This window comes from Nothoprocta perdicaria, unplaced genomic scaffold (assembly GCF_003342845.1).
Source record: "Nothoprocta perdicaria isolate Ctin4 unplaced genomic scaffold, notPer1 scaffold_75, whole genome shotgun sequence".
Classification (NCBI taxonomy): domain Eukaryota; kingdom Metazoa; phylum Chordata; class Aves; order Tinamiformes; family Tinamidae; genus Nothoprocta; species Nothoprocta perdicaria.
Genome location: NW_020456032.1, coordinates 2779131 through 2795946, shown reverse-complemented (window position 1 = coordinate 2795946; position 16816 = coordinate 2779131). Strand labels below are relative to the sequence as shown.

General features: G+C 42.6%; 1 protein-coding gene across 1 annotated transcript in view; it reads right to left on the bottom strand.

Moving 5' to 3' along the window:
• Nucleotides 1-354: 354 nt before the first annotated feature.
• Nucleotides 355-16816, bottom strand: part of LOC112957674 (protein shisa-6-like) — a 51493-nt gene continuing 35031 nt past the window's right edge. The window contains exon 4 of the mRNA XM_026051402.1: nt 355-856. Coding sequence (XP_025907187.1) covers nt 735-856 — 122 coding nt within the window. The 3' untranslated portion in view covers nt 355-734. The remainder of the gene's footprint in view (nt 857-16816) is intronic.

Sequence of the window (16816 nt, the reverse complement as noted above, 5' to 3'; positions counted from 1 at the left end):
AATATATAATCACTGTACACTATAAAAACTCACTAAATAGGCAACAACATCTTAAAATGAACATTCATTGGGGGGGTTCTGGTGACCAGCTACTTTGAGGTAGATCTCATAGCTTTGGTGTCACCACAACTCCTGGAATATATATGGTTACTTATCTAATATAGCTACATCTGTCTCTCAACATATATTATATATACAGTACATATACACAGAACATACACAGAGCAGTATATGTATATTTTTTGTGTTATCATGTTTGTACATTATATCACAGATTATATGAACACATAAAATATATGTTTTTTGGACCTAAAAAGAAATGATTTTATAAAATATCCGTAATACCCCCCAAAAGACCAGAAATCAAACAAAATATATCCAAAACCCCACTCTTGACTTGTAACTGCCTACCTTTGGACAGTATTACACTCCTCCTCCCTTCCTTTTTAAGTACAGTAGCACAATGGCAGTTTGCATCCATGCACCCAGAAAAACGCAAAGCAATATAAATTGTTGAACTACAAAGTCAACGTGGGGTCTGGAGCCTGACTTTCCCACTCTACACCCTACCACTGTCTCCCTTGCTAGGATTTAAAAGATTCTGGCAGTAGCATTTTACCTGCAGTGTTAGTTGCTAGACTGAATCTACTGACTGCAGTTCAATACTGTTAGCTTATAGGACTTAGAACCCAGCTTCTTAGTTATAGCCTTTTATTTAAAACAATCTTTTTGATTTAGCAAAAAATTGTTTCCACTGTACCCTTCGTGTGTCCTCTTCCTAATGTGACAAACCCGGAGGAGATGAAATTATGGAGATCTGGCCCTCCACTTCGATAAATATCCTTTCCATAGTGACCTGTAAAGAAAAAGAAATCAAAGAAGCCTTTATTCACTGTACCCATATTCTGGGCAGCCCCCCTAAGTTCTCTGTATTTTGAGTACCAGGGCACATGGTTGTATTATTAAAGGCAAGCACAGGGAATAATATAGCATAACAGCTATAGCAACAGCAAAGCCTAATTGCTGCAGAGGCAGAGACTTATGAAGGAGAATAATTGCAGTGTTTGACACTGCCAAGGCATGAAAAGACTCCGATAGGGGAACCAATAAAGCACCACCCAAATCTACCAAACTCGGGGGAATTTGAGCATCTCTGCTTCATTTTGCAAACAGCAGTCCTTCCCAAGGAATGGTATCACCTTCAAGATTAAAGAACTAAGCTGTAAATCAAAAGAGATGAAGCTCTGATTCTTTCTAATTCCAATGTGCAACTCAAGCCCTGTCGCAGGCATTTTCACATCAGCACAAAAGCAGAAGTGCAAATCTCTCTCTTGTCCAGACTGGGTGCAAGCCTTATGAACAGCTAACACCAGACTTCCTCCTTTAACTTTCATTTGCCCTGCTCYATGGATGGTATCCCCAGAAGATTCCTTAAGTGTGACAGTGTTCTGCAGAACACATCTTAGGAGCTTTTTCGGTTCACAAAAACACAGTAATAGCAACTGCTCAGGGGACTCTCAAGTTTTTAAAACCSAAAGAGGTCTTACACCTCCCTGCTACCATGCAAAGCTCTGAAATGAGGACATAGATAATTTTTCTGATACTCTTTATCATCTCCTCCCTTTTTCATGTTGTTAATTTTTCTACTCCTTTTATTCCAGAAAGAGGCAAAGATAAGATAAGTTCTGGGGGAGGTGCTGCCTCAGGGGCTGGGAATGCAACTTCTTCTTTATTTGTTCTCCATCTCYTCGGTACCTTTCTGCATAAGTCAACGATGCCTCGCTGTTCTTCTGAACACCGTGTCAGCTGTGCATATGAGYGGGAACTCTCCTCCTCATCATCTTAAGGTGACCATCCCCTCAGGGTGCATGTCCCAAAACAGCCACGATTCTGCCTAGGAGCAGAGCTGGRCAGGCTCCAAACCCCGCTACCCACTGGGGTAGGATGCCAGCAGATGAAGGACTGACCAGGAAGGCTTAACCCAGAATTTGCCATTTTTGCAAGCACGCTTGAAAATCCTTGCAGGGGCCTCATATATCGCCGAGAAGAGATTACAAAGCTTATGAAAAATGCTCATACCTATGTAACATTAAAAGCATCCTATTCGCTTCCCTCACACATTTTTGCTGGTCAAGGCCAATGAAGGGCTTCCTGAAAACCTTTTGAAAGACACATAAATTGCTCATCCAAGTTTGGCAATTCTAACAGCAAAATTGTTTTCTTCTCCCATTTATAGCAATGCAAGGTGGTAGCAAACACCTTCAAAAATGGGACCTCATCCACTCATAAAATGACTGAGGAAAATGCTTCCACAACAGAAGAAGAAGGATTTTCTGCTTCCATAGGAGAGAACATGGTCTCTTGCTCTCGTCTGGCTAGGCAGCACTTGCGGTCCCAGGCTGCTGAGTTTTTAGGAGAGGACGGCAGATCTTTGTCTCTAACTCCCTGAAAGCTTTTCTTGCCTCGTGGGGTATTTCCTTCTATCCTGAAAAGGCTGCAGGARTAGCTGTGCATGCAATACCCAATGCACTCCCTTTTTCCATATCACTTTTCTAAAATGTGCTAGACTTTTTTCTTTCTTTGCTTCTATACCATCAATTCCTACGCTTTCAGAACCAGGTAATACACTATCAGTGGCACAACKTTACCTCTTAAGCAAAGATAAAAGAGACACACAAATATGTGCTATAACTTCTAGCTGAAGTCAGGGTTTTCTCTCATATATCCTTTTGGAGGATCGGTTTAAGTCAGAGATCAGCAAAGAGAAGAATATAAAAAGCAAAAATTTACTGGCAGAGTGAAGATTGTTCATCAGTCATTTGCTCTCTGAACCTTGCTCTGCCCTTCTCATAGTACATAATAGTTGAATTAAGAGATTCTTGTGATAACAACCAATTAGCATTTGAACAGGAATCACGTTTCCCCATGAGAAACTTGCATTTCTGCAGTTCAAGTAGCATGATTTTTTTTTCCTTTTTTTTTTTTTAAAAAAAGAAGATACATTCTGGGATGCTATGCCTGCTTTACACAGTTCTTTATTCCTACTCACTTGTGATCATTTTTCTTGGCTTCCCCGTGTAAAAAACCTGTAATACAGTTTTCACTTTTGYGAGTGCCTGGAGGGGAGCTGGTGGGCTACGTACAGGTGCTGTTATTCAAACAGACTTTTTTTATAATCTCTTCTTGACTGAGATTTTCGCACTGAAACTGCATGTTCTCCCTGTTCTTTTCCTTCTATTCACCTCTAGAGCTAAAGGAGCTCAAGTGCAGGGAGATCGGGATGCAGAGATGTGGGAGATGCATGCAGGGCTATGCAAAACCAGAGGATATGCCCGTTTCACTCTTAGTTAGGGCTGTTTTCCTCCTGCCTGCCTTTAATCGTGTGCTCTGATCTCATSGCTCCTCCACAGAGGGTGGACAGGGGACTGGCTCCAACAAAAGAGGATTTGCCCATGAGTTGAACAGAGATTAATTGCTTAGTAGATGCCTGCCCTATGGGCTACAAAGAAGCTCATGGAATTTCACCCAGATGCTTTAATTTAACAGGCTGAATCTAGATGTTCTTCACTGTCTGCTAGTGAGATCTAAAAATGTCCTAATTCATTAAAAACACTGTCAATGGACTAAGTGACATTCTTTCTGAGATATTTGAGCTTTTATTTCTAGCTAACAACCAACCAAATAAACCTTGTCACTGCAAACAGAAGGGATCTCTTCAAGGTGACCCTGAGCTTTTCCTGGTGCTGGAGACCACAGCATAACTAGGGTGGTACATACACAGCTATAGGGCTGCACTGTGGGGCACAAAGTGGAAGCATGAAGCTGTTGTGRAGCCCTAGGTAGCTAGAAATAAGGATACCCCTCAGGAATATCCACAATGGGAAGAGCACAAGGAGAGTCGGACTGCTACCACATAGTTGCTGTCTACAGGAATCACTGACATTGCTCACCATCCTTCCCCAGCATCAGAGAAAAATAGTCTTTTCCTATTGTACTTCCCTGGAATCACGCATGGATATTTCAGAGGTGGTTGGGGAACTGAAACCCAGGACCTAGAGGCAGCACCAGAGGCCAAAGAGAAGTCAGATAAAACAACGGTAGCAACAGATTGGCATCATGACCAAGACCAGGCACCTCAGCCCTGCATATTCGTGTCCTCAGGCTCCCAGTATGCCCTTTCCCTCTCTTGCATCTCCAACTCTGGGTGAAATTAGCTGTTGTCTGCCACCTTTTCATATCCAGATGTACTATAYGGCCTCCAAGTGTTAACCCTCTCTGAGAACTGATGATATCCGTACGTTCATAACCACAGTGATCATCTCMCCAGCATCCCAGCAAGCTAATAGTGGTCAAGTCCTTTCTATTTGCCCTTGCTCCTCTGCCAATGGAGCTACTCTGCCTGCAAAACAGTGATCTGTGAATGAAGCGATGTACAACTGCCAGGTTTCATCACGACTGAGCCATACAGCACATCCAAAGCAAAGCAACTACCCACCTACCTGRTTTCAAGACACAGAACATGCTATCTTGTCGTACACAATTTCCCCAGAGATTTTGCATCTTTAAGTCTGGTGTTAGCATAAAATTTAAAATGTTGTTTCAGACCACTGTGTCTTAGCCTCTAGTATAGACTCCCTCCTGCTTTCTCACTCTCTGTTCTTGCTTTGGCTTGCATTTGTGTGCTGTAATGCTTGCACACTCCTGGATGCACACAGCCTAACAATATTTTTCATTAAAAGAAATAGGCAGGAGTTCAGGAAGTCTGTATGCTACCAAAGCAGGGGAACATTAGTACTCATGCTAGTTAAATTTTCCAGAATGCATTAAAATAAGGAGAATATGATATATTTTTTTCCTCTCTCTCTTATTTCATTAAAAGATACAGCAGGGGCAGAGAGTGGATGAGTGCTTTTCTTGCTACACAAGAAAGGTATATTCTTTAGGGCATACAGCTCAAAGAGGGAACATTTCATTACAATTGCACCCTACATAACACACATATGGAGCAAACCCAGTTGCAAACAGCAATTACACCACCAGTTCTGGTTTAACAGAATTATTAGAGCTGAACTAAAATGCTGTTATCCCCCTTTCAGAAATGTTATTACCRAGTACTGATTACATCACCCCGAGAAGGGCAGACAGGGACTGCTGTGGACAAGCATTCAGATGATATACTGTGGAATTGTGACCTCATCATTTTCACAAGATTTCCTTGGGGGAAAAAAAATGAAAAAAGAAGAAGAAGAAAAAAAATCTACACTCAGAGAAGCACCATCATCCAAATAACTCAGCACAAGCATCATTCTCAGACGGATCTTGGAGGAATGAAATACCAACTTTGGGGGGGGAACACGCAGCCTACCTGACTCTAAGGCTGTTCATTTCTGCTGGAATGGTTCTTTTGGAGCTATTTTACACTTTTCAGCAAACTGAGACCAAGAATGATTCTTAGGTGTCTGTTGAGCACACAGCAAAACGCTCTGTGTTCTTCTGGAGCTGGGCGACCAACTGCTTCTTCTGTCACTCAAATGCAAACATCTTCGAATGCAAAGAGAGACAGCTTCCAGGTCCAAAGCAAACAGTTCTCAGGCCTGGAGCAGGGCTGGTGAGCAGCATAAGGAGCTAGAAAAATAGCTCTTGCCACCCCTCATCAAGAAGCACTTCGCTCTGCTTGCAGGAGTTGGGTGGCACTAAACATGGGCTGGGGGCTGCAGGCTGGGCCTGTTTTTTCGGACAGGTCAAGCATCTTGATGCCCCCACAGCACGGGGCAGAGATCAACAAACAAATGGTAAGAGCATGCAGCCAAGGCATGTCTTAGAAACCTGACCGTTTTCTTAAAAAGAAAACCAACAAGCAAACAGAAGTCAGCTCACACTTGTGATAAGATAAAGCAGAGTTAAAACCACCGCAGTGTGCTCTTCTGGTTTAATATTGTAGTTCCAGGATCACTGGGTCTCTTCTGTGCATATAAATATAGGAACAAGGCAAATGGGAACAATTCAAATTCCAGTTAAAGTGAACACCAACTTTCTGAAGCCATAGCCTGGACAAAATCTAGTCCCAATCCGTATTGGGAACAATATTCTTCTATGTCCTATAGACATCCTTAGCCTAAACTGCAGAGGTTAGCAAATGCGAGAAGAGTTGCACTCTACCTGTCTTCAGAATGTGATAACCTGTCCATAATTCCACACTTGTTCAAAATAACTCCCTCCTCTTTCTTCTCCTTTCTTTCCCTCTTTCTTCTCCTTTCTTTCCCTCATGCCAAGTCGCTGTCGCATCTTTCCCCTGCTGGCTTCATTCTTTTTGCTCTCCATCACGTGTGACCGCTGGTCATAAAGACTCTGATTAAATTACAGCCCTCAACTCTCCTGTTGCCACCTGGCAACAAATGAGGCTAAACAGATTGCATAGGATGGCCTTGTCCATCTCCTTGCCTGGCTTGCTGTCCATGGCACTGCAGGAACAGTCTTCTAGGCCAGGTTCCCCATGGATCTAATGTTTCCCAAGGCTTTTGCAATTTTCTTTGAAAGAAAGGCAGGCGAAAAGACAGAGCTAAGCCCTATCCACAGTGTCCAGGGCCATCTTGTGCCTACTGGGGCTGGTCTCACTAGCAAACATGGGATCCATGAGAGCAAACATGGGATCCAACAGGGAAATGGCTCTTGCAGTGGGGTGTCACAGAGCCGCGTGCCTGCTGCATCAGGACAGACTCCATCCCAAGCCGAGGGGGAACTTGCGTTCAAAAGAGAACCTAAAATCAGAGCATTATACAGTTCTGCCAGCTCTGGGAAAAAAGTGTATTTTTGAGACTGACTTGAAAATCAGGAGATTTTCATCCATCTTTCCTTTTTTTTTTTTTTTTTTTTTTTTGGTGTGACTTCTGGCTTATGAGCTTTCAGAGACCGTTTGCATCCCATTTTTCAGCCCTCTTTACAACGAAGGATGCTTAAAGCTTGCTATTCACAACTGAATGCTGAAGCTCTCAAGTAAAATTATTGGCCAGAAATTGGACTTTACGGAAAAGGATGCATTTTGGAAGAGTCCCCACAAYATCACAACGATGGGGAATGGTTCTCCAGCGCCAGTTCTGTGTCAGTCCAAACTAGCAGTTGTGCCAAAAATATTCCTACATACTGCACAGCAGAACAAGTCAAATCAAGGTTCGTGTGGCCAGCTTGTGTTCGCGTATCTTTCTGGTATTAGAAAAGATGTAGAAAACAAAGCTAAAAGCTGTACTAAGTTCTCGGATAAGTGTCCAAAGTAATATTTGCTTTCATAAATTGTTTTTTAAATACAGCAGTTGCTCTTGATTCTTGCATAATCCCTGGAAGCTATACGAGTTTTCAGGAATATTGCTTTTTGCTGTTCTGTTAACTTAAATAATGAGTATCTGTGAAAGCAAAATACAGGACTGAGTTGCTGAAGAGTCTCTCTGGCAACACGAAACGTGGATGACAGAAATATAATGGTGAACTTACATTCTGCTGAAACCCTAATTGAAGCACAAAGCAGGAGGATTAAATTGGTAGAAAAATATAATAAGGCACCACTTTGAGGCTCCAAATAGACTTGCATATGATCAGAAAACCCTACTGAGGTTCCTGCCAGAAACAGAGCTACTCTACAAGGTCTGATTTTTTGTCAACAAATCATGCCTTAGGGATCTACGATACAGGGCACATCTTGAAGCTTTCTCTGAAATTGCATAGAGAGAAATATTGAAGTGCTTAGAAATGAAGAAGGGTCATTCCTTCCTTCTACAATATGGCAGAATCTTGGAAGAGACAGCGGAAAGGTCCCCTCACGAAATCAGTGATTAGGGCTCACACCAACAAAGGTCTTCCTCGGTGACGAAGCCCTCCCTGCTCCTCATCCCCTTTGCTGACACTGCTCCACTTTGCATAAAAAGAAAGAAGTCCAGGCCTAGACAGATGAGGGATAAAGGACCCTGATTCTTCTGCTTTGGGAAATGAGGGTCATTCTCCACCCTTGCAATTTAGAGAAATGCCATTGTGTAAAACGCTGTGCAAACACAAGTAAATCAAGACTGACTAATAGGTCTATAAAAAACCTCGGTCTCAAAATTTACTGCATTGTATCCTATTGTAATCCTTGCCAAGCGAGCACAAGAAAACCACTAGCAAACCTGCAAGCAACCAGACAGGCCTGGAGCTCCTGCTCTGAGGAGTCTCAAATACTTAGTAGGCTGGCTGGGACTGAAAATCAGTTGTTCCCACTGGTATCAGGGAGATGTGTCCTGTTGCAGCCCTGCATGTGCAGCAGGGATACTATGGCATCTATATTGCACCTGGGTAGTATTAGATGAGACATGAGTCCAGAGCAGAAATCATGACCAGCTTCCAAACAGGTATATAAGGCAGTCATGTATGGAGGGGAACCTTCTCGCTCAAGCTGTCAAAAATATGACGTAGCAGCCCTTAATCTTCCTTCTGTCCTTAAACACACTTTATCATTGTGTAGTCAGTGTATAGAAATGGCTGGAGTTTTGTATGACTCAGGAGAGTGAGAAAAACTTTTTCTGTTCTTGCCAGGCCATGAATCAGTTCACTTATCCTTAGTACTCACATATTTGTACTTGCCACATAATACCTTCTTAGCGAAATGTAATGGAGACTGAGAACTGTTTTATCAGCCTACCAAATTCCATAGCGAGGAAACAATTACTGCACGCTGATTTAAACTATTCCATACCAAGAATATCAGTCATGATTAAATGCTGTGGGTTTTTGCAGGAAAGTGTGCATGGCTTTATCTACCTAAGTGCTCACCTAGAATGCCCACCCAGCTCACGGAGGAGGCATGCTTAATTGCCTTGCTTGCAAAAGAGAAGTTGAGACTTTGTCTCTTCCTTCCTGCAAGGAACCTAAACTCCAGACTACGGTTTTTCTGTTCCCTACAAAGTGTGACTTTCCAATCTCCTTCCTCCATTCCTTTTCTATGTTGCACCAATAGGYAAGGGATTGAGTGGGGACATCAACACTGGATCATCATCTCCAGAGGCAACATAGCTGTGTCTGCAAGAGGTGATGAACTCTAATGGCTGAATTTAGGTCCAGCAGACAATAATTCTGAACCATAGCATTTCAACATTTGCTGACAGTTAATGGCATGTGCTTTTCCCCATAACCCTTCCTGCTGGCAGGTCTGTGCTGGGCTGAGATAGGGGGATTTGGTGGCATTCAGAACTATCCATTCATGCTTAAACCCAGTCCCATTTGGAAAAGAACCACATATCTCTCAGGCTTCAGTGCATGAATCTGTGCTGGTCTGTTGTGAGATTACTAGTCTTTGGCAGGCTTCCCTGTTTCCACCTACTTAGCAGCAGTAAAAAAGAAAATAAAAAATCAACACTTCTCTGGCAGTATTCTCCAGAGAGCAATTTCAGGAGTGTGACAGAACAGAAGGTGTGAAACACATCATCAAACCAACCATCGGTTCCACGGCGTTTCCTTGGCATCATAGAAAGATCAGTGCCTGGTGGAAATGCCATGGCACTGCTGGCTTACCAGGATCTGCCCCTCTGTGCTAGCCCTCAAAATACAATTTTTATTATTGCCAGTAAAAGGCCCCAGGCTTTGTGCTGACCTGACAAGGTGGGGTCTCAGAGTTGGCCTGTRCTTGCTTGGGCTCAAGCTGATTTTAGCTTGTTTTGGTTGTGCTATCAATGCAGTGACTATCATCTACCCTGGGTGCTATTGGTGTTGATATTTTTGCAATCAGTGTAATAGTAACTGTTTGTTGTATTTTGATTGCAATATTAAAACATCAGTTAGACTGACTAAATCTTTAGCTCCACTCACCTCCGTATGAGGCGAGTTCCCTTTGGCCATAAAATCATTTTGAGTATAATATCGTATGCATGGCTTGGTCATAAATCTGTTACCTTTCTCTCAGTACTAATTCCCAGATAGGCATGCAAGAAATTCAGAAGTTTCCACTCAGACAAAATCCCAGCTTAGATCTACATAAAATTATTTGGATGACTCATTATAGAAACTACTTAATTATGTCATAAATATATCTGTTGCTCTCTCCATGAGAACATTAAATTTCATGGCAAACTAGTTCTCCCCAGTAGWCCTGAGCAGGAAAGGGTGGACCTCACAAGCCTTAGCCCCATGCAACTTACTGCAGGTAGAACATCACTGTACTTCACTGTCTACTCCTACTTGGCTGGTGGTTTTCACYTCCCTTTATGCTGAAGTGGAGGAACCAGCACAGAGGCAAAGGATGCTTTCTTAAGCAYAACTTGGATTTCTTAAGCACAATTTTGGATTTGCTGGCACAGTTACAGTCGCTTTGTCTACTTTGATTTGTTTCCTCTCCAGATGAGGTTGGATATCGCTTCCTTTATTTGCGGGCAAAACTCTGTTGTATTTTAGTCTGCTTRCTCAGTAATGAGTACTGGAGTTATACCTTCGAGCCTCTCACAATAGATCTTTGTTGTTAAGGAGTCTTAGTTCCACTGAATATATCTCATATTCTGCTTTTAATTAAGGTTACCAACAGAGGTGGTAGACCTGCCACAGTTAACTACAAGTGAACTTAGATAACTACAAGTAATCCAAGATATCTCAAGTGGCTTGCATGCTAGACATGTTTGCTATGTCAAGAGAATGGGCTGACCTCTATTTCCTGAAGACAGGTGCCAAGACATGGGAATTCATACAGAAATCAGAAATAATCAGTAATCAGTAATCATTGAACCCAAACATGTGTTTGGGGATCTTAGGTTTCCACCACTTCACTGATGACCATATATTGACAGGTATCTTTGGAAATGTAATAGGTAGAAAGGTTTTCAACCAAAGAATTGTAACAGAGAAAGCTGTTCACACTAATAAACTGAAGTGTTACACTGACAGAGCCCTTCATTTACAAAACTACAGCCAGGTTCCCTCTCCTAGGTTGCCCTCTCCCTTGTGCCTATGTGTTCTCCTGATCCAGTGCCGTCCTGGGGCCAATGGGTCCTCTGTTACTAAGATGACATGAGTTTATAGAGCTCGCTCTTCATGTTCCTTATTTAAAAGTTTTTGGCCTGCAGCCAATGGAGGGATAAGACAGAGCTGGGTTTCTTCAGTTATTTTATAATATAGATTTTTTTTCTGCCCATTTTAGCTTGGAAATTATAGTCTATATCTAACCTTCTATTTACAGATGCAGCTACCTCCTTTCCTGTTTTCTGCAGGAAAGCTCCTTCCTTTTACTGCAGGCACCTCTTTCCTGAACCGTGTTTTTTAAACCTTTCTATGGAAACAGCCCCAATTACTCACATGAAAAAATAACCTGAGGGAAGTGCTGAATGCTTTTCTAATTTTCTGTAATGTGATTTAGCAAGTGGGAACAGAAGGAAAGGGTTAATACTTTGTGACAACAAGTGCTCAGAAAATTATCTCAAGAATCAATACACTAGAGAAACATACTTCTGCAGAGGAGATGAGTATGCTCTTGCCAAATTACAGTGAAAACGGAAAGCCTCCAGAAGATAAGAGAGATAAAATGAACTTTGAATCAACCTGCAGTTTTTAGTCTTGAATTAAGATTTTTTATTGATTCAATGGGCATCTGAAACTTTGGTTATTCTTGTTGTAACAACTCTAGAGACAAGTTAGTGAAACTGGATTTTTACCTGTAATTTTAACAGATCTTAAAGGTAAATATTAATCCCAGGAATGTTCAAAATGTACAATTTACAGTGCATTTATAGTAATCCTATTGAATGAAGAAGCTAAAAAAAAATCAGARAAAGTCCCCAAATTTATTTAGTTTATGAGGTCACTTCTCAACAATCAAAAATTTTTGGAAATACATTCCCCATGTATTACTATTACYACTGACAATGCAGAACACACAATTTTGCAGTGACTTACAAGGGAAGGAGTGATGACATCTTAGTTTTCCTTCAGGATAAGTCAGTAAAATGAAATGTATCTAATGCCCTTCCAATTACCTCTTGACAGCCAAAACCTTAAAACACATTTTCTCAGAAAATCTCTTGGAGATAGAAAATAAAAGGAGAAGAACCTGTAAATATGTCTTAAGCCTAGGCATTTTCTGAAGAGCCAGGTACTATCAGGAAGAAAGAAAATAACTTTCTTGTTGCAGTAGRAAAAAAATCACAAGTTTGATATTAAAAGATGAGAATTTGGTAAAAAGAGGCTTTTTTTTTTTTATTACGATGGGAGGAAACACTAACTAATGAACTACTACTACTAACGAACCTCAGTGAAAGTGGAATTGAAGAGATTTTAGGAAGAAAGAAAATGATGTTGACYGAACAACATGACTGATGAAGCACTTCATCTTTGCCCAGAAGCTGGGAAGAGCAAGATGGTTTCAGGTGCTCTCTCCTCACATGCAGAGCCAGTGAGAAGGTTACAGACTACAGAATCACAGAATATTCAAGTTGGAAGGGACCTCTAGAGATCGTCTAGTCCAACCTTCCTGCTCAAGCAGGCACACCTACAGCATGTGGCACAGGGTGGCATCCAGGTGGGTTTTGAAGACCTCCAGAGAAGGAGACTCCACAACCTCCCTGGGCAGCCTGTGCCAGGGCTCTGGCACCCTAACAGTAAAGAAGTTCCTCCTCACCTGGAGATGGAACTGCCTGGGTTTCAGCTGTCCCAAAGACGTTCAGCTCTCTGAGCTCCATCCTATCTTCTCATTCRGAATACTAGAACTGATTATGTCACTAATACTAAGCAGCTCTCATCTATCTAAGGATGATCCTTATTCTGCTCATGTCAGGATATTGCAGTAGAGAGATCAAATTTCAGTTTTTCCTGAACCTTTTATAATTTCATTCACTCTCTTAAAGCTGTGGAGAAAAAAAAAAAAGTGCCTGGGTAAAAAATAGAGTGGCAAAGGTTACGGTGTGTTATATGCTAGAGGTAAGCGAATTCCTTTAGACTCCTGGTCTAATGAGGTTCTCTCATGAAACTCTTCTATTTCTGTTGCTGTTTTCTTTTCTTTGTGAGAGAAGGAGCGCAAACCAGCAGATTCAATACTGGAATCATTAGTAGCTGCCTGTTTATTAATCTCCCCACCACTGGTGCTCCTCACTCCTGCTGTGCTGCTGTCATCAGTAATGTTCCTCTGAAATCACAGAGCCATGGGTACATTCAGCTGCACAGCAAGGCTCCACTTGGACCTGTCTCAAGCATTCAGCAGCGCATCCAGGGCTTCCGATTTCACACGGGAGTGGAAAGTTCATGCACTCAGCAGGTGCTTGCCACCAGAGGAGATGCGGAGAAGCCAACGCTTGGTGGAACTGCAGGCACATTACAACTGGATGTTCTTGACGTTAATAAGGTCAAGATGCATTAGCCTGTTTTTGTTTTAGAAACCTTTTCTTTTTACCAGGCTGACTCCTTTGGAAGCTCCCCCTTCTGTGTCTTGGATTTTTGTGTCCTCTACTTACTCCTAAATCACCGGCAGGTAGCACTTTGCCACTCAAGTGTATCTAGCAGTTGTAGATATATTATCTTTGTGTTGGTGCTCTCTGGTCTGCATTGGCACCCTGGGACATGTGCAGCTATGTGCTCATCTCTTGGTTTCTAAAGTAATCTGTATGCTTTTTTTATTGCACACAATGAGACTTGACAATTTCCCAGGACTGTAAATTCCKAGAGGAAACTGCAAGTTGCACTGGTGCTGCCTGTTTACTTGTTTAAATGCTTCTAAAGCGTGGTTTCTGGGTATTTGATGTGGTTTTATATGATAATTCCAGTGCTTACTCATAAAGATCTCCATAGCTAGGGGGAATGGTGGTAAATACTGCCATGCAGAGCTCCACATCCGAGTAACATCCGTTTAGGGGGAAGGGTTAGATAAGAAGAGATATGTCAGGAAGACATCCCCAAAATACCATGAAGCAATCCGATGGCTCAGCTTGCCCAGTTGCTAATGAGAGATCCAAGACCACCCATTCCCTATGTTGTTCTTTGAAACTGTGCCCTGGAGAGCCTTTTAGCATGGGTTGCTCCAAGCCTAATCCACTTTCCAGTGATGCTGTGGCTCTGAATACTGTGTGCAACCTCTGGAACTGAGCAGCTGCTCAGGAAGCCAACAGCAGCATAACCAGCTCAGCTATGTCTCCTCTGTTAGAAATCTGCTAGCCTAATTTGGGGAGAGTCTAATATTGCCCCTCTAATTAATTTGTTCTCTTTGCCTGCAACTGAACTGGCTTTTGTTCTTTGGGAGCGCCTCAAAAATTAGATGCCATACCTGATAGAATTTAATTATATAGGCTGGGAGAAAGTGATTAAGGGCAAAGGGAGGGTTGATCATACTGCACACATACTTCTAGCGTATTAGAAAGGAAGGTAGAGGCTTTTTTTTTTTTGCAGTTTGAGGGAGAATACTAAGAAGCGATTGTCACCAGTAGGAACTTTCAGACTAGAGATAAACATAGATATCCAAATGCCTTTGGAAGGATCAGATGTGTATTATTAGAGTTGTTCAAATCTATTTTAGATACCATTCGAGTGAAATGAGGTCTKCATGTCACCCTTTCAGTTGTGCAGCCATTCTTGATTCTGATGCTCCTGTATCCTCTCAGGCACTCAGTGCTTCCACCACAGGGACAGCAGAATGCAAGAGAACAATCACCCAGGGTGGTGGACACAGAGATGTTTGCTCATGATCTCTGCTAGGAATGGCTAGGCCTAGAGCTTGGGAAGTCTTAGGTCCAGTGGGAGAATTTGGTTACCCTAGGGGCTAAACATCAATGGGATTCAAGAGTGAAGGCTCTAAGGTCAAACTGCCACAGATAAACTGCAAAACTGAAAACTGTACAAACTCCATCAGAGCGTGGAAGTGGACACAGCTGGGCCATCCTCTGCCCTCTGGCATTGGAACAGCTCTTATCCAGAAGAAAGTGGTGGGATCCTATAAAAGGGTGGCTTAGGAAAAGACAACAATATAAGGAAGAGAGGAGAACAGGAGGAAGCTGTAAAAATGAGTGATTCTCATCGTAAGGCATCAACAAGCCCCATCAGCAGGTGGTAGTTTCCCAAGATAAAGGTGGATGCAGCCTCCTTGAGCACAATGATGGTCCAGGGATAGGCTCAGCATGAGACTTAAAGGAAAACTCAGTGGACAGAAAGGTGACAGAGAATCTGCCTCTGCTCCCAAACTGRGTGGATCGTCCCATAAAGGAGCATTAGGGATGATGGAAGGGTTCTCTGTATAGGGACTTGGTGGAGGGAATCTCCTCAGCTGTACTTTCACACCCTAATGTCACCATTCACACAAGTCCTAACATAACTGGAAAGGAAGCAAATTGTGTCAGAACATTCTGCCTTAAAGCATATATAGTAAGCAGCCTGCCACATCCCAGGAAAGGTCTTTTTAGTGGTGCCCAATGACAGGACAAGAGGGAACAGTCTGAGAAGGTGACTGAGCACTGGAACAGGTCRCCCAAAGAGGTTGTAGGGTCTTCATCTTCAGAGATAATCAAAATCACAGAAACACAGAATCGCAGAATGACTAAGGTTGGAAGGGACCCTTGGAAATCATCTAGTCCAACTCCTTGCACAAGCAGGRTCATCTAGAGCACATTGYACAGGATCGTATCCARGGAGATTTTGAACAGCTCCAGAAAAGAAAACTTTACGACCTCTTTAGCTAGTAACATCCCCTTTCAGACTCTTCTTCAGGCCCAGATCTGYCAAGCCTTTCCTCAGATGATAGATGGTCCAACTCCCTAATCATGTTTGTAGCCCTGTGCTGGATGCCAGAAAGCTGGGACACAGAAAGAGGTGCTGCAGTCCTCCTGAACTGAAACACTGACATACACAGGTGTATCCACCTGTGTCACAGGTCACACACAGTCCTGGATGCTCCCACACATATATAATCTACCCAGCAAAGAGGACAAAGCTACCTGACCTGCTGAGCTCACTGAGCACAGCCACACGCTCCAGGAGCTCCTGTAGTAGCTGTTCGCAGATTTGTACAGGAGAATCAGAGGCTGCTATGGAAATGATGTGCTTCACAGCTCACATGTGAATATGTGTTTCACAGTTCACCCACTATCTATGCAGATGGCTGCTTTGCCGCCAGCTGGTGGTACTCAGACAGAATGCATAGGTGGGTGTGCTTTTGCTGTTCTGCCCACTGATGCACCATTAACAGACTATAGATCTGCTCAAAACAATGAGCTTTTGGATGGGGAGATCTGGTTGCACTTCGTGCTCCTGTACAGCCCAGTTCTGCCAGCTTGGAGGATGAGAAAAATGAGTCCTTCCAGAGTTTGAGAACATGATGACATGTTCTCTGACAGCTTAATCCCACATGAATATCACAATTCAGAAATTAAGTCAGACACAAGTTAGCAAAGCCTTTCAAGACCCATAGGGTCTTCCAGATTTCTCCCAGTCAACTGCAGCTGTCCATGAGCTAATGGACTGCATGTCGAATAGTGATTCCTACTTACAGAGCAGAAATAACAGGACTGGGCACAAGCTTCCTTCTAGCAAAATGTGTCCTGTACTGTTTTTCACTCTGCAGTCTATCCTTGGATCATTGGTTCATTTTCAAACTCTTCAGCTGTTATGGAAATATTTTCTCATTTTACCTTCCAATGTGCATCCTTTTGGCCTTTACCAATAATTTCTATGGGTTCTAGCTGTACACATAAGATTTCAACGTAATTAATTAGCTCTCTAAGGAGGGAGGTGGGAAGGATGGAGAATGTGGCAAATTGAGAAGCTTGGAAAGGGAAAGCCCTGAGAGTCACAGTATGAGAGAGATCAAACATTGAGCTAGAGCTAGATTTGGCCATCA